Source organism: Haliotis asinina, chromosome 10 (genome assembly GCF_037392515.1).
Source record: "Haliotis asinina isolate JCU_RB_2024 chromosome 10, JCU_Hal_asi_v2, whole genome shotgun sequence".
Lineage (NCBI taxonomy): Eukaryota > Metazoa > Mollusca > Gastropoda > Lepetellida > Haliotidae > Haliotis > Haliotis asinina.
Window position 1 is genome coordinate 8,013,466 of NC_090289.1, and position 23,167 is coordinate 8,036,632.

The window sequence follows — 23,167 nt, forward strand, 5'->3', positions numbered from 1 at the left end:
AACCATTCACATACTCTTCAACCTTTGTGCATATCAATATTAAGTTTATGTGAAAGATATAAACCATTCTCCAGCTACATGGCGATTGTAAACAATTGAGTCATGAGCATCGATCTACATAACTGGGAACCAGTGACGTGTCTACCAAGTCAGCGAGCCTGACCACCTGATCCTGTAAGTCACCTCTTACAACAAGCATAGTCGCCTTTTATGGCAAGAATGGGTTGCTGAAGGCCTATTCTACCAAACATATCAAGAGTATTTTAAGCTCTAAATGGTTTGCTAACCCCTTGTACTGTGGCATATAATGTGGAAATTAACAAGTTGAAGTAAGCAGAAATGTTTGTTCCTGTTTTTTTTATTTCACTTGATTTCTTGTATTTTGTGTAACAGCTGATAACTGAGTAGAGGTGGTGTGCTGATTTTATCACAATCATTGTTTGCTGTACGACGTGAGTGTTTACTTTTCATGTATTGTGAATACCATGTTTATATAATAATTGATTGTGAAAATACTTGAAATAAACTGAAATAACACGAACATACGCCCAAGCACTGATAGAAGCAACAAGAAATGCTGGTAAAATTTTTGTTTATGCTACTAAAGAGCAGCATTAGGTTATCGTTGACCACATTTTACCACATTCTCTGCCATACAAATAGCCTTAGATGTGTAGACTTCCTCTGATTCCATATCTCTGAGCAAACTATGGCTCATTTTCAATTTAAAATTAGTTATTTGTTTGTATTAGGATTCACATATATTTAACAATGTGTTTGTCTATTCCTGCAGTACAACACCATCATGAGGTATTCCCTCTTCAATACAACACCATCAGGTTGTATTCTGCAGAACAACACTAACAAGTTGCATTTTCCACCCTACAAAACCAGCATGTTGTATTCCCTCTGTAGTACAACAAGCTGTATTCCCCTTCAGTACAACACCATCATGTTGTATTCCCCTGCTGTACAACACTGCTGTGATCCCCTTGCAGTAAAAAATTATTATGTTGTAGTCCCCCTGCAGTACATCATGTAGTATACCCCTGCAGTACAACACTATCATTTTGTAGTCCCCCTTCAGTGCATCATGTCGTATTCCTCCTGAAATACAACCCCATGTTGTACTCCCCTGCTGTACAACACCATCATGTTATAAACCCCTGCAGTAAAACGCTGTGGTATTCCCCCAGCAATACAATATAATGCCATCATGTTGTATTCCCTTGCAGTACAACACCATCATGTTGTATTCCCCTGCAGTACAACTCTGTTGTATTCCACCAGCAATACATCAACTTGTATTCCCCTTGAACTACAATACTGTTAATATTCCTCCAGCAATACACCATCATGCTGTATTCCCGCTATAGTACAACACAGCCACATTACACTCAGCCAGACGTACAAGACCCTCCCCCGACATCTGTGCTTTCCACACAACAGAACCCAATTCCTTGCTATCTTGCAGTCTGTGAAGAGATACACATCTACTTGATATTCTGACCTGTGGAAAATGTTTTTGTAGTAAATGATGATTTTCTATTCCTGTCGATGTTTGTTTTTGTCCTGGCAGCGAGGCATGCTGATGTGGCCCTTGGGATGACCTCATGAGTCAGCTTACACCATGGAATCTCTGCAGTTATCAACTGGTTCTGATGCTGAGATGTTCTCCTGATTAAACAATAAAAGTGCCACTGCCAATCTTGAACACCTGATTCTATCAACCAAACCCGGACTGATGTTGATATATTTGGTAAAACAATAGATAAAAATGTCTGTTGTCATGGCAGTGCTTCTACGAGGTAGTAGTTCAATGCACTTCAGTGCACCACATTCAAGTGAGTAGAACAAAAGTAACTGAGTGAGCGAGTAGGGTTTTACGCCAGTTTGGGCAATATTCCAGCGATATCACGGAACAACATAAGAACAACAGTTAGGCTGAAGGGGCCATCGTGGGCACAGGTACTACAGGAAGGTACCCTAGGTACGTTTGAAACAATGATATATGGTTTCGTTTTTTGGACACAAAATATGAACTCATATTCCTGGTACATTTCCTTATTTTGACTTTATTCACATACCTGGGATACATATGTAGTATCCATGCCTGTAAGCAAAAGTAAATGATTAAAGTATCTTTGTTTACAGTTGATTTAAAAAGTTTTCAACCATACTGTACCAAGGGACAGGATGAGCTAAGCCCAGCTTGATGTAGGACTTGGTTGTTTAAAGAAAGCCATGAACAAAGGCAAAGGTAATGATAGACACTGGGTAAATCTGAGATGAACCCTATAATCACCTTTTTCAGGCTTGTGTAAGGGACCAAACTCTGAACAGCCAATGGCAACACCTTACACAGTTGACCCTCCAAACGTAGGCGTTCTTGGGATATATTTGCCTCAGGGTCTGTACAACAGTCTATCCCTCCAATCTTCTGGTAGTGATGCTGAAAGGTAGTATCGGCATGGGTTCAATAGATGTGTGGAACATACCTCCAGTACCTGTGCCGACAAACCCTTTGACGATACTTATATCCTCATAACACATGCACATAATACCACCTCTAGCAAAATACCAGCATCACCACATTCTGGACAATACATTTATGACTTGTCAGAACATGGGAAACAAATTTGACTCTTCACAACAAGTTTACCATTCCTACTTTGTTGAATGCTTCAAAATAACCATGTAAACAGCATGACAGATTTAAGCACTATGGTACAAATATCAAACATAATCTAATTGACAAATGTTTTGGGTTGGAAAATACTGAGTATTTCTTTTACATATATTGTTGGTTCCAGGAACTATTTGTAAAAATAGTTTTCTGAAGGATAAATCTTCCAATGAATTTACCCATCGGGGTCTGTTCCACAGAGGCATGACACTGTTTAGTCTGTCACACAGAGAATAAAACAAATTCATTGTATATATAAGATAATTCATGTATGTCTGGAATATGTGGCAAGTCTTGATTTCTAGTTTCAGGCAAAAAGAAAGAGGTCTCTGGTCACCTTTTCTTTTAATTTTATGATTTTTTTTTATGAACATTTATTTTTTTTGTAAAATATATATAATTTCAGAGACAAAATGTTAGTGTACACACTAGTATGACTACTGGAATGCCTATGCTTTAATGTACTGTGATGGGTTAGTGAACTGGGGCGCTGGGTTCTTTCACAAGTGGCTCTACTCTGTTGTAGCCGTTGTTCCTGGAGATTGCCTCCATGGATTAAGTAACAGAAAATTTGGCCAAATACCAGAGTATCCCATCTCCCACAACACTGCAGGATACATCCCAGATAGTGAAAACAGGATCAACTTCAAGTGATCTGGAACTGGTTAGCACTGAACTGGAACCAGTTTGTTGCCAGAGAAGCGAAAATGAGCACTGTTTGTTGCTGATCTGGAACGAGAAAGCATGGCCAGTCCAGGTGTTATGGCACTTGATGAAGAGTGTGTCTGTATCGGAGAGGCTGATGGAATTTTAATTTGAATTTGTGGATTTGGGATCACAGGTGTCTGTCTTCTTCTCTTCTGGGGATTCATCAAGGATGCTGTGTAGTACAAATTCAGCTGTTTCTTGAAGTTTTACACTGAGAGTTAATTATCACTGTTACAGTGTCTCAAAAGATAATACTCAAGTACATTTGTACACCATTTGAAATACCCATTAGCCTGACCACCCAGGTGGGTTATTTTCGACACAGACTGCCAGATTCACCTGTCCAACAGTAGGCATGTATATGAATATATTCATCATATTTCAGGGTAATAAATCAATATTAATTCAGACACAAATCCGAAATAAACAGTAAATGCATTTCCTGCACTGGCATTAGTTTTTTAAATATTTTTTACAAGTTTTGACTTAATTATACTAAGTAAATTAGCATAATATTTTGTGGGCAGGTATGCTTTGGTCAGGGTTGGCAAGTTTTACATCTAACCAGCCCTGCGGTCTGGCTGAAATTTTGGGGAATTTAGTGCCATTGTATAATACAATCAAATGCAGCTGTATGATGATCAAGAAAACAGCACAAAGCAGAATGGACTCATCCTAGGGTAGGTTTCTGTCTTCAGAAACACATCTGGTGTACATATCTGTAGTACCCATGCCAACAACCACCTATTCAAAAACACTGACACAAACACAACAGTCATTGTTGATGTTGGACCTGTTTACTGTTCATAATTGGTGTAACCTTTCACCCAAATGGTGTCACACTTCCTGATTGTACAGGGAAAAATTATGACGAAAACTACACAACATATATCACCATGCTAAATCCATAAACTTTTAACACAAATGTAAGTGAGTTTCTCTGAAGCATGACTTACTTAAATTACATTAAGGAAATTAGTCGGTCTAATGTGACCTTAGGTCATCACCATAGTGTAACCAATTACAGGCATAGAATTTGATCTCAAACATGGTGGTTACCAGATATCTCACTGTCAGATCCAGAGGGTGGGTTCAAGGGGTTTCAACTCCCCTTTTGAAAATTACTTATGAAGGGTTTTTGGTTGGTTTTCGTTGGCAGAGTCAGCTTCTACATGCTACTCAAAGAAGTTATTCTGTCCAATAGTTATGCATATCTGACCTAAACAGTCAGATGTGATAATAGAAGTTTCTTTCAATTCATGAAAAGTTGAATGGAAATGTATTTTGGACTGAATTTGGCAGCCATCTATAACATTTTCCTCTCAAAGTGAAAATAGTTCAATTAGCAATATTTAATTGAAAAACATGATATCCCTCACTAAAGAACATAAAATATGTTAGAATTCAAATCACTGAATAATCAACTTGACCTGTTGATCAAAGGATCTGAAAATAAAAAACCTGAAAACTGGAAAACTGGCAGCATACTATGTACTGTAAGGCACACCATGTTCTCTCAGAATATGTTTTCCAAATTTGAAGATGGACAACAGACAATGACTCAGATCCACTTGAAATCTACCTCAACAAAATGCCTCTCCATGAACTTAAGGGTGTGCTAATCTAAAATATACTGATCATGTCTAAAACATAAATAGCAGAGACCTACCTCATGAAAAGATACTCCAATGAACTGGACATACTACTCTTGCTCATAGTTCCATTTACCGGTATATTTTGGAGCAAAGTCTGAAACAGAATATCAATATTATAATACATAATGAATCTCTTACTTCTTGTGAACAGTCTGAGTGAACTATAGACTAACAACTAGTCTCTGAAATGAACATATTTTACTGAAAAAAACCATTCATAGTGAAAAAATATAACATAATGAAATGGAGCCCTGAGACTTTCTTCATTTCCTGAAGCTATGGAAATCTAGACTTACCACAATTTCTAGACTTGCATGGGCTTTCTCGGATATACTTCAGGGTCTGTATGACAGACTAAGTGAACTACTGACAGTTGAGTTGCCAAAATTCAACTTAATACTGGAACATGACTGTCAATATCGTCTATTTTCGAGTGGAGGAAAACCACGTTCAATATGAATAGTCTGTTTTAGAGTGGTTGTCCATTCAAGAATTATTCCCCATGTACGCAATCACCGTGCAATCCTTCATTATGTGGCTTGGGCACTGAAGAATAGTGTAGCAAGATAATATGATAAGCTAGTGTTTGTACTTTATCTACTCTCATGTTTTCACTTTATATAAACTGTCATATGATTACGTAAGTATCTGGTAGAAGGTGACCTGAGCTGGAGAAGCTGAACACAATCTCTTTCATACTTTGTGAATAGACTATGTATAACAAATCAATGGGTCTGTCTGTGCATGGATGAACTAGATAAGCTCCCTTCAAGATGTTTTCCTTCCCTTCAAGTTTTTTAAGTTTTGCTTTATTATCTTCAAAACTTAATACACAGATTAAGTATGACATTTCTTTCACTATAACTAAACCTTTGTTGGTAGACTTGGTTGCAGTTGGTTTGAAGTACCTTTAATACTACGTTTGAACATTTGAGAAAATATTTATTAATTACACTATAGGTTGGATCCTAAACATGCCAGAAGGTCTGTAATTATACTTCGCGGACAGCAATGCAATTTTTTAGAGGGTGCCATAGGTCATTAGACAGATAAAATTAAAATTACTTTTGCGAATTAGTGAATGAGTTTAGTTTTATGCCGCTCTCAGCAACGTCCCAGGTATATGGCGTCAGTGTGTAAATAACCAGACAATCCAGTGATCAACAGTGTGAGTGCAATCCACACAATTGGGTTAGAATAACATGTGTCAACCAATACAGCAAGTCAGACCAGCTGATCCAGTTAGTTGGAAATTGGTTAATATCTCATAATTGAAGATAAGGTCATTACAACTGATCAATCATCAAAAAACATTGTTAGCTTCACTTTTTAGATTTTCCTATTGAGGTTGCTATTGCATCTATAGCAGGATGCAACTTGCTCTAATTAATCGCAACACCACTAGGATCAGGCAGTGTGCAAAACACATCGTTATCACACAGTGTTATTCCAAACTGACCAATAATTGTCAAACACACTATCTCCATAAGCTTTACATTAAACAGACCATACAAAGGTCAAGCATGGTCATATATACAGTCATATTACCTGCAAAACAGATAATACACTGATCTTCTATTCAAGATGGAGTCCGCAAATATACAATACACACAATACACAGTCATACTCCCAAAAGACCAAACAATACTCTGGCACATCATTATTCCTTGGCCTTTGGTGGTATATACAGTGATACTCCCAACACATCAGACAATGGTTCCATATGGCAACAATACATCATAGTTGGCCTCACTGCAAGTTCCCTGCTCCACAAACACTCTGTGTGATAAATGGAATTGTTGTAACCTTTTCCGTCCCTGATCTGCTGTCTCTGGTGCTACACCTTACATTACAAGAATGTGTTCCCTGCACCTGTGCCCAACCTGCACTTGTTCACGACTACCTCAACACCAACCTCTGCCCTGGCTGTTTGCTTGTAGAACCCAAGATACATGGATGAAACACTAAACAACATTTCTGGAACAGCCATCTGTGTGCCTCGTAACTAATGAAAACAAAACTGTATTTGTCATGATGTTCTAATCTACAAAAGATCTTTTACGTCAAGAACTGAAAAAAATCACAGTTGTAGAAAGGATAGTAAATACATGGCTAGATTCAAGGTGATGCTTTTGTCATGATTATATTGGGAAATGATTAAGAAACAAGATGATTTTTTTTCCACTTTATTTTTTCCTAAGTCTGAAATGGAAGCAAATGAGATCATCCGTCTTCTACAGATGCATGTTCCTACACACAAACACATCACACTTCCCTAAACAAATCTATGGAAGCTGCTTAACTTAAATGTGATTGCTTTGCTATTCTGTCATGATGATGCAAATACAAATATATGTGTCTGTATCTATAATAATACATAGGGAAACAATAAATCCTTTTGTAATGCATTCAAAAGATGCTATTTTGCATGTTGTACCACAAATCACAGCACAGAGGTAATATTTCCTTTAACACTGAAGGAAACAGAATAACATACTGCAGTAAGAAGTCAACACTTGATTGTCAGACTATAACTAGTTAAGAGGAAAGCAATACAACTAACATATGTCCCTTTCTGCATCAGTGTCCTAGGGCAAAAGGTTCTGTCTAATTGGAGTCTCCATATGGTCATCACCACATCCAGATGTGCTTGACGTGAAGTGCAAGTCATGTGTATGATTATATAGTTACGTGATATGCTGTACTTGTGACAAGCAATGGCATAAACAGGCAGTGTTTCAGACGCGATTTCCAAGATGGCAGCTTGTCATCTAGCTGCATCAACAATGAAGGGGTTGTTGCCTACACAGGTACACCCCATTAAGGCTGCATTGTATTACCGACATACTGGTATACAAGAAAACACTTATGTCTTTGCGAGATAGTTGTTGCCTACACAGGTACACCCCATTAAGGCTGCATTGTATTACTGACATACTGGTATACAAGAAAACACTTATATGTCTTTGCGAGATAGTTTTTGACGTTTGGAAATATTGGGGTAATAAATTAGGCAGTTCGGACAAGTGCCTACAACAATTGAAATGAGGACATGTGTGCAGTGACAATGTTGAAAAGGACTTTACATGCATGTTACAATGATTTAAAGCACAAAGCAAAAATACTGCCTATATATCGTCACTGGAGCTGAGTGACATCTATAGTAGAAGCAGTCAGGTTACCTAACTCAGATAAAATCTTGGGTAGCAAAGTGAATTACAATAAGTGGTTAGGTAACCCGGATACCTAGGACGGGTCGGTAATGAGTTAAGACCCGGTTACCCGGTCCCATTATGATCATGTGCTTAATAGATTAAACAACGTAAAATGATACTCTTTTCGTATTGTTTTTGAAGATTTCAACATAATTCCTGATTAGCTATTCACTGGTGTGTCCAAACAGTTCAACAGTTAAACATGAGGTCTGAGTGGTCTAGCTTATTTGAACCATAGCCAGCTTTATATGGTCTAAACATCCCTGCTTATTCTGTAAATTTAAGCTAAAACAGCTACCTAAATTGTGTGTGTAGGATTGTTTTGTTTTTATGCTTGTGAATGGGCCTTCCCATCAAACACACTGAAATTTCACACCGCCCAGCATGTCTTGCATTTTGAACTACCACAACTTTTTAATGATAAATTATTCATGTTTCAGGCTGCTGTTGGTTTGGCTTCGACCATGAGTGATCATTTGTTTCCTGATTACTTCAAGGCACACACATGCATATTGTTACTTTACTAACAACACATGTATAGTATGCATGCAAATGTATTTGACAGTGACAGGACACCTTCTGTCCAGAAGGGACTAGATATGTATGTCATGATGAATTCAAGCAGTGATGAAGATGTAGCAAGTACCTGTCATTACCCTGAGAATACTTATAATGACATGTCCTCCGCCTGTCAAGGCTATGATGATCCAAAAACAGACAATGAAATTGTGATAATGGGACAGATATATAATTCAGAAAGGACCAGAAAGTCCGGATTTTGTAACAGAAGGGATTGCATTTAAAATGCAAGAAACTGTGTTTCAATTCGTGAAATCTATAAGGTCCAGTTTCTCCATGGCTTGAAAGTTGTACAAATGTAACACTCAGCAATACTCTGTATATAATCCAATCTGGACCAGGCAATCCAGTCATCAACAGCATGAGCATTGATCTATGCAATGGGAATATGATGACGTGTGTCAATGTGTGTGAGTGAGTTTAGTTTTACGCTGCACTCAGCATTCCAGTGATCAACAACATGAGCATCAATCTGCGCAACTGGGAACCAATGACACGTGTCAACCAAGCCAATGAGCCTGACCACCCGATCCCGTTGGTCACCTTTTATGACAAGCATGGGTTGCTGAAGGCCTATTCTAACCCCGGACCTCGTGTGTCAATGAAGTCAGTGAGCCTGACGATGTAGTTCACTGGGATGTATCAATCAGGCCTACCATACAGACAGTGAACAGATCATCCAAACTGAACTCATGTTAACAAAAACAGAACAAAAATCACCAAAATAGGAAAAAAAACCTTTGTAAAACTGCAACAATATCCTCTAAAACCAAAACAAATGCTCTGTAATGGAAAACTAATCATTTGAAAGGGAAAGAAAACCCGCATATTGGCTACAAAAGCACCTGAGAATGGTTGCCTTGCATACAAACAGCAGTTGTAGCATCCCAAAACAGCAGTCATGGCATCCCAGAACAGCATGAAGATCATCAAAGGTGGCAGTGAGGGGAGACAAACAGGTCAAGAATGTCTTTTGTTACTATGAGGCTAAACTTGAAAATTTGATATCAGTAAGTAACGCATGAACGCCATATATTTAGCTTCAAAGCCATGTTCATACTTCTCAGTGTCAAGCTTGTGATTCTACACAGTGTGATCCCTTGTTCGACCAAATAGTTTTTGTACTTTGTTGCAGATGTGTCATGTTTCTCTTCATTTTCATAAATAAAGTATTCATCATTAACATATTTTAATGATTTAAAATGTTGATCACACTCTGCCATTTGCACTAGAGGTCAATTTGACCATAAAGTGAACGAATGTACTCTCTACTTAAGTGTCACTTTGACTGGGAAATAGAGAGCCCTCATTTGGAACATCTCTCAATGTGTATACATAATGAGTAAACTTGTACTCAGCATCAACAATTGCTGTAATGTGTTTTCACATAACCATGACACATCTCTAAATAGCATGATACTGTCATACAAACCTGTGTCAGCTTGCCCTCAGCAGTGAATCAACCATCACTTCAACAAATGCACTTTATATGTGTGTGATCTCAACTGAATACAAATTGTTGCACTGAAAAATCTCTCAGCTATAAAACCTGACATGGTTGTGGAAAGTTCTTCTGTAGAAAGAAGACACAAGCTGTAAATCTGGAGGATGTTATGTTGGTGTATCTTGAGATAGAGCATCTCCTGTAATTGGATCAGGGAGTGACTTTGAAGCTTTCAAGAACTTCTCTTCAGGCAAACTGGTCTGTAGTCCTCTTTTGATCCCTGCCAAATTCTTATCTCCAAGGTAAATCATCATGAAAGCTGGAATCTTACACATATGCCGAGATAGTGAGGGTTAGACTACTTTCAGTCTTCGGTCAAATAGACAGGTGCAAGAGAAACCTTTGTGTTGGGCATCAAGAACGGTGTTGCTGGATCCAGTGGTTGTTTACTGTGTCTAAACTGTGTAGCAGGGCTTGGAGTCATCATCCTACAGATGACATCCTTACCTTGTCAGCTTACTGTCAGGGTAAACCTATTTGGTCATGTGGACAAGGTATCTGACTTCAGATCAGAAGGTCTGTGGTTCGAATCCCAGGACGGAACTCAGAAATTATGTAGCTGTTACATTGACACCCAACGTGTGACTGAGCATATTCATAACAAATTTAAGCCTCAGTACCCAACAGTGCAGCTCGGGACATGCCTTCTCTTGACAGGAGTATGTAGCAGGGTGTGGAGTCATCCAACAGATGACATCCTTACCTTGTCAGCTTGCTGATGGGGTTAACCTCTGTGTCCATGTGGACAAGGCATTCGACTTCGGATCAGAAGGTTCGAAAGTCAGAACTCAGAAAGTTTGTGGTCACTGCAACTGCTCCAAAGGGGCTCAGACTAAGAGACCAAGATCACTGCCTGTTATCGGAGGAAGACAGCAATCAGTGTTGTTGGATCCAGTGGCTGTTAAGTTACTGTTACATGGACAAATATGCAATATCATTAAACAATGCCATTTAGAAAGTGGTCAAATGTAAGATGTGTTATACTTGGGATTGCACTTCCTTAGTAAAGACTCTAGTTCTTTTGTTGGGTTTAGCCCCCTGTAGGATTGAACCTAATCGCCAGTACACAAAGTCAGTCACCTAACCCGCTCAGCCACACCAACTTCCGTTATTTTACCCCCATAAAACTTCACACAGAAAATCAAAAAGAAAAATAAGGACAGTTTGTTAAGTATCTTTTTTATTTTTGAGACAAATGTTATGAAACTTTTTTTCCTGGGTTGGTCTGATGGTTTCATTAAACTCTGCATCGAAATGAATGTTTGATTATGAACTGATTAGGAGTTTGATTGTGATTCATCAGTATCATTTTGACCCAAACTGTTGGCCTTGAGTGCCAGTGAGGGTTACTTATACCAGTACATCAGCAAAACAAGATAGATGAAGTTCCTGTCTCCTTAGGAAGAGGATGGAGAGACTTCAGATAAGAGCACTTGACATATCTTAAAGTTTTCCCATTTCAAACACACTCAACTGCTTATAAAGATGTGGGCTTTTTCTGCAGGAAATCTGGAAAGGTGAAGATAGATCATGATGTTCGGGTGCAAATGCATTATTCTGGTTAAGCAAATGACATCTTGATGTGGTGTGCTTGTTTGGGTTTTTGTTATTGCTGACTAGATATAGAACAAATTGCAAAGTCATGATGATTGAAGGTGGGACTTGGTCGACACTGAATAATGAATAACAAACAGACATGAATAACAGAACAAGATATAAAAAAAAGGGAACAAAAATGTCTCAGAGCTGATGGAAAACTGCTCTCTGGATAACTTTTCAGGAAAGTTTTCAGCTAACTGAACATGTTAGCTGTGAGTGATTGAGTTTAGTTCTATGTGGCTTTTAGCAATATTCCAACAATATACAGCAGGAGACACCAGATACAGGCTTCACACATTGTATCCATGTTGGGAATTGAACCCGAGCCTTCGGCATGACGAGGGGATGCTTTGACCACTAGGCTACCCCACTATCCCTGTTAGTTGTTACATCAGACCTGAATCAAACAAATTGCTGATACATGGCACCAGCAATTTAGATGTTCACTTACCATAAAATAGAAAAATAAATGTTCGTAAATTTGATGTGTAATAAAAATGGAAAGTCACTGTTATGGAGTGAGTGAGTGAGTGAGTGAGTGAGTGGGTGGGTGGGTGGATATGGTAATAAATGCATTTGTGTTAAACTAGAGTCCATACCGTCTACAGGATAAATAGCACTGGTTTGTGTTTTGCAAGTGCGTCCTCACTGAAAAAATAGAACCTTTCAGCCAAAGCATTTTGATCAACTGAATCACTACCTGAAAACTAAACCTCAGTGACCAATCCCATAAATTATCATTTGTTCTAGTGAAATCATTAAAAAACTTGCATAGTAAAATTTAACAATGTTTATGCAACAAGTTCCAAATAGGAGCTTATTACAGCTGAATTCTATGTCAAGCAAATATTAAAGGATGAAGGACATATACAATATCTTGTAACCATCAAAAATGCTTTTGAACGATGCACTAAAACACTGGATGTATTGTTGTCATACATGAGTATAAGTAATGACATACTGTATGACAGCATTGCATCCCTTGTATTGTGTTGCACATAGAATATATATTCCTGCATCAATACCTCTGAATGACAGTCTATCTCTGAATGTTGTATATATAGCTGCTCCATTTTTCCTCCCTTTGTTGTGAACATTTCATATGGCATTTTCATATTTCTGCCATATGTTATGTCACAGACATTGAAACATATTAATTTAGAATTTCAAATTTCAATATTCATGCACAGACAAATGATCAATATTAATAACATCAAATATTCTGAAATTGCATATCACAGACCTTTCAATAGGTGTATTTTTACCAAAATTTTATCTGTGGGTTTTAAAAGGGAGATAATATACAATAACTGGCCATAAGTGAGTATTCATGAGTGAAATTTCCATAAACTTGCGTGTTAATTAGCTCTTGCAAGAATAATTTTCATAAATTTAGTTTCGGCTGAATTGCTTTCAATATTGACCTACCAGCTGGGAAATCATCACAGCTACATACATGTAATTTCCACTCAATTTTCCAATGAATAGTACAAAAAATGCAGCTATTTATACAACATTCATTAGACATACCAATCCGGTTTAACATGGCTGTCTGTGGGATTGATTAATACTAAACTGTACTTAAGGTGCTAAATCAAGTGACATTTGACAACAAATCACCAGGAAGATGAAAGAAAATTATGTTCACGTAGCTGAAGATGATTCCAAAGATGTTTGTGAAATATCAAAATAAACCAAATTTTGCTATATTTATGAAAATTAATCCTGTAACAGTTAATTAACATGCAAGTGTATGGGAATTTCATTGATTATGACTCACTTATGGCCATCTAGTGTAGCAGAAATATTATCTATGGTATATGGAACAATCTGTAAGAGAGAGAGTTCCAACAGACTAATGCTTAGTCTCTCAAAACATTTAATTCTTGTAGTAACAAACAAACCCATTTCATGAAAAGGAGCCCCAGGGAGACCAGAGATTCAGAACCTGAGGAAATCTAGACTTGCTTCACTTAGAGTTTCAGCACTGCAGAGAACGCTTGGCAGTAGGGAAAGTAATGTGGTTCAGGGACTGTGAGACGACTAGGTTTCCAACACCAGGTTCTGGGGGGGGGAAAAACTCTGTACGGTCCACACATCAAAGGCATGTTTAAAACACAATCACCTGACCAAAATCTGGATTGAATTGTGAAAGCATTTGCTCGTTTTCAACCATGGACAGTAGATGTTTTTCCTGCTTAGCGCATGGCTGAGATTTCATCTGACATTCTCACTTGTATGGGCAACTCCCTTCCAGAATTCTGCGGCATTAATCGGTCTCAGTTATCTCTGCAGTTCAACTCCCTTCATCATACATCTATTAACTAACATCATTTCTAATGCTCATTAAAACATATCCTACATGCCACACTAACAGCTCTGCAAAAGGTCTTCCTCAAAAAGATCAGACAGACCTATCCTACAATCCAGAATAAATCATCAAAGAAACCTGATTTACAATTCATGCTGGAACACATTCCACGATCTTCATATCGTAAAAATACTCCAGGGAATTGCTTCTTCTCGTTTTTCCTTCATTTTCTGGGTCTGTTATCTAATGCCAGACAACCATTGATTTTTAATGGGTAAAGGATAAGAGAATATCGTCCATATGTCATAACGGTACACATATCGCCATCTGTTGTCAGCAGGAATTAGCCTTCCTTCCTTTATGGGCTGTGATTATTTTCTTTGAGAGTTCTATATATTTTCCTTGCACAGCAAATGTGCCTTTTATCAGAGCTGGTATTTCTCTACCATATGGCCACTATCTGCCGATTCCATGTCAGAACATGCAGGTTCTGATAAGCTGAGAAAAAGTACAAACAATTTATATATGCATTCACTGAGTCAATCAGATAACTCCTGATGCTTGATTACAGTGTGGCCTTTGTGCTAAAGTGTACGAGAAATATTCTTTTATGTTATCTGATTTATCATTTGGTTTTTTCTTTAAGCTGACCCACGGGTGGCAAACACATACACTATATCAGACAGCTGTTACGTCAAGCAAGTGATGCTGGGCTTTCTTTCACTAATACAACTTCTAAAATGCCTCTGGAAGAATTTATGCTCAAAAGATATCTGAATGTGATTAACATTTCAAATTTCATATCTGATCTCCAGTCTGCACATTTAAAGGAGAATACTAATGTCATTTTTGGTTTTGATATCTGAGAAAAGCATCCTAAAAGTCTGTTATTAAAATTTAACAATATGTTTGCAAAATGCAATAAAAGCATGAAAAATGCCCTCGAGATCCTGCATATTATGGAAACACCCGACAGTTAATGAGCAGAGTCTATACGCCTATTGCTGATGGCTTCCTCTTTGGCTATGGCTGACAACTTGACTGTGACCATGGATTCTGAACCAATAAAAGATGTTCCCGATGTCATTTTGTACCTGGATGTTGGATCATACCAATACGAGCTGATATTACACCAAGCAAGAGAAATTTGCAGTGAAGATGAAAAGAAGAATCCATCGAAACAGAGGGACCACTTGATACATTTCAATTCAGTTCATATTTTTGGCATTTTGGACATGTGGTCCAAAGAACAATTGATTGTGACGACATAGCCATAACACATGACAGGGAGAACACATGTACATCATCACTATAAGGAAAACATATGTTTCATGAAAACTGCGACGTAAGTTATAGTTTGAATACTATTGGTATTATACCTTTCACATACAAGTAATATATGGTTTTTATCTTCAAAATTCCTAGATCACAACGTACATACATACATAGTGCATACGTGATTTTTTTCATTAGCAGCAGATATACCTTAAACCATTGCAGTGCAATATGTAATTTACAGAATGCATGAATCAAGGTCTTATCACTTAGTGCTGTAAGGTACAGTTCACGCTGTAATATCATAATGCATTGAAAGTTGAATCATGTGGATGTACACAGTGAGCCATGCTAGACATGGGAAATATATCATGGACCCTTTCGGTAAAGGTACTGACAAACATGAACATTTGTAAAAGGGATAGGGGGAGGCGGATGCACAGTACTGAGAAAAGTGGGGGCCCACACTTCTTTTTCACCAGAGTTTCAATGGTCATATAACAAAAGTTTTGGACGTGGGTGGGTGGGTGTGGGTATGTGCATGTGCGTGCACCTCATCCTGCCACCCCCTCTGAGTCCTGCATCTTGCACCATCTAGACATGAAAAACCAGTTCTGAAGAGTAAGTGGTAGGTGACGGACATGTGAAACCCATGTATATTTTACCATTTCCAGTCTTGGGGTTAATAAATAACACTAATGAGGACATTGTTAATGTGCCAAATCATTTTAGATGTTTTCAATAGACTTTAATACATTTTATTTAGTGTGACTGTGGTGAATGCATCCAGATGCTAACTGGTCATGAAAGTAAAGTGTAGCGCTTGGTCTTCTGCAAGATGGCGGACTCTAGGCACATTTGATATCACAAGCAGAAAGGCCACATTCCGGCGGGATATGCATGGGAACCAAAGCTTGGATAACACAAACTGTTTAAAACATAAATATACATACTTTTGAAATGAATTTGGGTATATGTTTCTAATGACTTTATCTTTCACCCAGTAAATTATTGCAATTTTCTTGTATTATCCATTGACATTTTTTTTAAAACTGCTCAACATGAAAAATCTAAACCATTTTTAATTTTCCTCCTTAACCTCATATAATGTTCAGAAGCTGGATCGAATACACCTGACGCTGAGAAAGGATTTGATGAATTTGATATAGATCAGTAGGATCATGTTTAACATGTGATCAAATAAACGTGATATTAAGTGGAAATTCATACACAACATCCAAAGAGGATCACACGGATTAATGGATTGATATTGATATGAATATACTCATATTTACTTTTACAGGCCCTGCAAGGTGACACATGACTATCCCTAGGCTGTTTCACAGTTATCACCCTCAAGCCTTTGAGATTCACTTCAACCTGCTCAGCAAAGGTTGTTTTTCTGTATTAAGGCCTTGTGCAAATCCATATGTAATAGCTAATATTTAGAGCAGTAATTCTGAAACAGTTTTGATGCAAAATTAAAAATTTATACAATATGTTTCTGTCTTTTTTTCAGGTTTTTGCCTCATTCAGTGTAGACTAACTAGAGAGTATGGCTTTACACCAATTTTAGCAAGACTCCAGCAATATCAGGGAGACACCAATAATAGGCTTCATACACTGTACCCATGTGGGAAATTGACCTTGCATCTCCAGCATGATGAACCAACTCTTTAACCACAAGGTTATTCTAATGCCCCATGTCTAGTGAAAACAGATTTTCATGAGTTCCTATGAATAGTCATAGAAAATGTCCTGGGCAGCTGAACTTGCCCTGTTTCGAGTGACCTAAGATCATGGTCATATGACCTTTCCAAACTATGAAATAATGCACCATCATCAACAAGAAAATGAGTAAGTATGGTTATATTCCACTTTTAGCAATATTCCACCAATATCAAGGCACCAGAAATGGAATTTACACATTGTAGTCATGTGGGGAATTCAGTCTTCAGTACATGACAAGCCATCGCCTTAACCACTACACCACAAGGTAATGATGAGTGAATGAATTAGTTTTTATGCCGCTTTTAGCAATATTCCACCAATGTAATGATGGGGAACACGAGAAATGGGCTTTACACATCGTTCCCAAGTGGGAAATCAAACTGGGTCTTTGGCCTGACAAGTGAATGCTTTAACACTGAGGGATCAGGCCACAGATCAGGAAAGTATGAGTTTGATGCTGTTGGGATATGTTAAACTATCACTGAAGTCCTAGAGCCTGACAGCCCTATCCACTAAAGCACCTTACATAAGTAAAATATATGCAGTGGAAGCTGTCATAACCAGCAGCTGTCCAGTCTGGCAAGTTGTCAACAGTGGCATAAAATCTCAGTCTGTCTGTGTCTAGTACACTTATCATCATTTAAATGCTCTGCAATTTGGCAGTTGGCAGTTCTGGATCTTGGCATGAAATAAGCTGCCTAAATATGTGTTCATACTGTAATCAGCGATGAGTAATCTGGCACATGGCAAGGAGTCAACCGAATGTGTATTGTAACCGATTAATCCTGCAGTTAAACTACATGGTGGCTGGCAAAGATAATTTAATTCTAGGTCAGTATGGGTATTTTTAATACAACAATGTACATGAGAGTGACAAAATAGTTTAAGTTATCGTTGTAGGTAACTGTGTCAGCTCTACAGTTCAGCATGTTGTCTAAACTGGATTATTTCTTCAGTTACAATGAGTGCTGGTTTAGACAGCTTCTACCCTGTTCAGGGGACCAACAGTGAATCATCTGTCAGTATTGGAGTTAGATATTCAGGCCTCTAGCTTGACTAGACAAAACTTGAGTGAGTGAGTGAGTGAATGAATGAGAGAGAGAGAGAGTGAGTTTAGTTTCATGTCGCACTCAGCAATATTCCAGCTATATGGCGGCAGTCTCTAAATAATCGAGTCTGGACCAGACATTCCAGTGATAAACAACATGAGCATCAATCTTCGCAACTGGAAACCGATGACGTGTCAACAAAGTCAGTGAGCCTGACCACCCAATCCCGTTAGTTGCATCTTACAACAAGCATAGTCACCATTTTTGGCAAGCATGGGTTGCTGCAGGCCTAATCTACCCCGGACCTTCACGAGTCACTAAGGCTTAGTCTCTGAATATATATATAATAGCAGTAAATGATAGTAACAATAAACCCCATTAAATTGAAAAGGAGCCCCAGTGATATGGGTGATACAGAAACAGAAAGGGAGGAAATCTAGACTTCACAAAGAGCTTCAGCATTCCAGATAGGGCATGGCACAAGAGAGCATAATCAGCTTAGGTAAGCTGTTATCAAGCTGTGTTGAAACTGCATCAGTAGATGATGACCATGAACTGACCCTTTATGTTAAACATTCACAGTCCAAGGACAAACTACTAGCCACTTATCTAGACAAGAATTACTCTATGTCCATGGGCTTCAAATTCAGTACAGCCTAAGTTGGAGCAAGGCTAAGGACGCCAGTCTGATACATTTAATTTTTTTGGTTTGAATTTTTAATCTAAATTTGAATTATGATTACACAATGCCATTCAAAAAGTGGTCCAATGTAGTGTATGTCATGTTCGGGATTACACTTAAATTTTACTTATTACCTTAATTATTACCTACAGTATCACATACTAAGATATATTTTCAAATTCTGTCCAAAAAGTTTGCACCACAAAGTGTCAGCTGACAGAAATGTTATCTGAATTCATTCAGTGTGTTGACCATGCATTAAAATTCAAAGGATCCAAAGTCTGCAGCTCTGGTGAAATATATCATTGCAAAGAACAGCAGCAACAGACACAGTACTTTGACATCCACAGCGATACTCTGATATCTGTAGCGACTGATCTTCCTGTTTAGAACACAACTGCATAATATGGGACAATACTGGACAATGCAGAGTGATATACGATATCGTAAAGCATTCATCCAGACAATGCAGGAGAGTCCTGAAAAAATGAGTGAATGAGTTAAGTTTTTCACTGCACACACCAACATTCCAGCTATATGGCGGCGGTGTGTAAATAATCGAGTCTGGACCATACAATCTAGTGATCAACAGTATGAGCATTGATCTGTGCAATTAGGAACTGATGACATGTGTCAACCAAGTCAGCGAGCCTGACCACCTGATCCTGTTAGTCGCATTTTATGACCAGCATGGGTTGCTGAAGGCCTGTTCTACCCCAGGACCCTCACAGGTCACAGATGGACCTTAGAGGATGGAGAATGTGCTGGATGATATTGGACATTACTCAGCAAATTCCACATAACATCAAAGGACAATGCTGAACAATCAGCAGACAATTACAGCTTATCCAATTTTGCCTCTCTGTCCTGAGTAACACCACCAGAACTGAATGCTAAATGCCACGATGAATACAGAACGACTTAAACTGCTGTTGGTAGCACGAGTCCATGAATATTGCTTGTTTTCAAATGCAAGTTGTGTGATAGACCTGTTCCAGGAACACTGTATTTTCCACTCACATTTATTGGAATCTGTTTCAGGGAGAAAACAAGACTGATCTGAATCTAATAACCCCATATCAATGGGCACCTATCAAATCCTTGCATAATTCCTTTTTAGTGTGAAATTGGCCAGAATCCTGAATCGATCTGTAATTGAACAGTAGAAGTTGTTCTATGTTTAAATATCAGCAATAAGTATACTTTAACATCAGAGTTACATATAAAGACTTGAATGGAAAGCTTGTATTTTCCACAAGTGAGTAAGTGACTTAAAATTCATCCTCATATTGGCAATATTTCAGTCAAATTCTGACAAGAGAACCTTATACAGCAATAGAAAAGTAAGACATATACACAAAGGTTATAATTTCCTTGTCTCTAAAGGACAGAACAACTTGTACATCATACTATACTGTGTAGGGAGCATATGATTTAGTAACCTCTTACGTGACAACACTACATAAAAATGGGCTATAGATCGCCAACAAATGAAGGTTGATCACCATACTAGGGACAATAGGGGATCCTAGTACCTTTGCTAACTTCATGGACCCTCGATAGACTTAAACCAACCCTTCAGCAGCTGGTGAGTGTATGAAAATTTAGGAAAAACTAAAATCTCAAAAATACTTTGTTTTAAATATACTGCTAAGTTTCAACGTACTTTGAAAAGTTTTGGGATTTGCATAGCCCCTGTGGTTTGAGTGAGTGAGCGAGTCTCAGCAATATCATAACTTGGGACACCATGAAAGATCTTAACACATTGTTCTCATGTGGAGAACAAAACCTGAGTTCCAAACCATCAACATGCTGAATCACAATAATGTTGACTTCAGTTTCAACTCTTCCAATCCAAGGCACCAATATAAATTTGAGGAGGTTCTTAAAGACATTTTGTTCCCCTGCGTGAAAAATATCTTTAATTTGTTAAAAAATACATCTTCATTCAGGAGTTAAAAAATCCCATCGCCTGATGCCTGGGACAAGTCAGTTTTCAGTTTTGGCAGTCAAATAATGGTATCTTAATTGTCCGTGGACTGTTAGATAACATCCACTTATGGTTTCACACTGCAAATAAACTTGGATTTCATTTTATCACCTCTGGCAAGTGGCTTTTAAAAAAAATTTTGAACCCCTGATTGATCCTACGGTATTATGAATGCTCAATATTAAGGAATTGATTTAAGCTGCAGCAGGTGCATAAAGACAATGGAAATCAACAAGCAGATTTTTTAAAAGGTGCTTCATCCCAATTCATGAACTGAAAAAAAACTCAACATGGTTGCCAGTGTATCTGTAATCAGTATAATCAATAACCTTGCAACACATTGCAATTATTGATGTTAAAATCGTTGAAAGATTACTTAGAGTTTCCAAAACGTGGATTTGGAGTAGTCTAACATGTATTTTAATTTTCTTTCATGTAGACATAAATAATCTGCATTTATAATTGGTACTACCTCATACGACAACATTTAACTCTGTAGTTTCAACGCCCATGTTGATAGCCTGTATCGATCACTTAATTATCTAACCATGTGTTACGAACGCAAGGGTGACTGGGTAGCCTCATGGTCAAAGCGACTGATTCCCCACATGGATACAATGTGTAAAGCCCATTTCTGGTGTGATCCACGGAGATATTGATGGAATATTGCTCAAAACATGAAGTAAAACCCAACTCACTCACTACAAACACAAGGAGAAATGTTCAAACATATCAATGGTCTAAAACAGAAATTTCATTGAAATCTACATGAATGAACCAAAATTGACACTGGTGGCTTGTGGTGATTTGTATAGGAGAGTTTTACAGATTGGTTTGTTTTCGTATCCAGAATATCTCAGGGCCTAGATTTTCAAAACATATCACTAAAAGTATAGTAAAATTACCATGGGAAATAGTAAACAGTCGTAGCATATTCTTGAATCTATCATACACCTTAATTATTAAGAATCATTTGGAAGATTATGATAAATCTAAGATATATGGCCACTAGCTGTAAGTATATTTTATCTTCATGTAGGTTACACAAAACCAAATATGTTCCCCTTGAAAATTAAGTGAAAATCAACTAAGCTATCAACAGCGATTATATGTACATGTACATTTGCGCATAATCTAGAACTAAGAAGCAATGCAAATAGATAATATGACCACCTCAGTAACGTCCTTTTCCAACAAGTGTGCAAATTTAAACCCCAGTTCCGCACAGAAAATTAACCGCTTGAAAATACCTGTGATCACATTCAATATAAGTTATCAGTAAAAGAAGACACCACTAAATATTAAAAAAAAACATTGTTAGTCTTAAATACTGGATTGATGTACACGTAAAATACACATAAATCAACCAATCAGAGCAGCCTGATAATCAGTCTGCACTGAATGCTCCCTATAAAAACTACATATTCTGATTTGGTGAGGTGTACTTTCAACATGGCAGCATGCCTTACAAGACATATTAACTTGAATACTTCACAGTGAAAATCAGACAATTTCTGTTGTCAACTTTATGATTCAATCATCCTTGATCCATGCATTTAGAAGGTATAAAAGATTTCTCATAAATACTGTTACTTGCATGACATTCCCCATTACTATATTGGATTCAGCAGCCTGAAATATACTTTTTAACCAGGTTTATTCTGAAGTACATGAATCATATCATACCGTATCAATAGTTTGGATAGTGGTGTTCCAATTCATTGAAATAATCGAATATCGGTCACAGTGATCAAACGACCAAGCAATCGATCACATTAATCTACCATAATGTTGGAACTATTGTTTGTTGGAAACATTTGACCATGGAACATATTAAAGAAATTGTTAGGGTCTGAAAACGGGTTATTTCTTACAAAACCCGCTTCTCTCACTGAAAAGTCATGACTGAATATTTTTCAAAGACTCCAGGAAGGGTATATCCATGATATATTAGTCACTTTAAAGTAGCAAGTTGAATCATCTTACGTTGGATGTGAAACTTGTGAATGCAGTTTCAAAAGCCAACGGACCACCATGTTTTATTTCAATTTTATTTCTTGTTTTATGGATCCACCTGCCGTATTCTTTCAAGTATAAGAAAAAACAACAACAATAGTTTCTCCCGCTCAAAAAATAAAATCCTAATGTTTTCCTTGGCTAAATATGTAAATATGTTTTTCTGA

General features: G+C 37.7%; 1 protein-coding gene across 2 annotated transcripts in view; it reads right to left on the reverse strand.

The window, feature by feature from the left end:
* Positions 1-23,167, reverse strand: part of LOC137298084 (beta-1,3-galactosyltransferase 1-like) — an 83,272-nt gene that overhangs the window by 31,098 nt on the left and 29,007 nt on the right. For both annotated transcript variants that reach the window (XM_067830152.1, XM_067830155.1), the window contains exon 2: positions 5,064-5,143. In XM_067830152.1, coding sequence (XP_067686253.1) covers positions 5,064-5,143 — 80 coding nt within the window. The remainder of the gene's footprint in view (positions 1-5,063; positions 5,144-23,167) is intronic.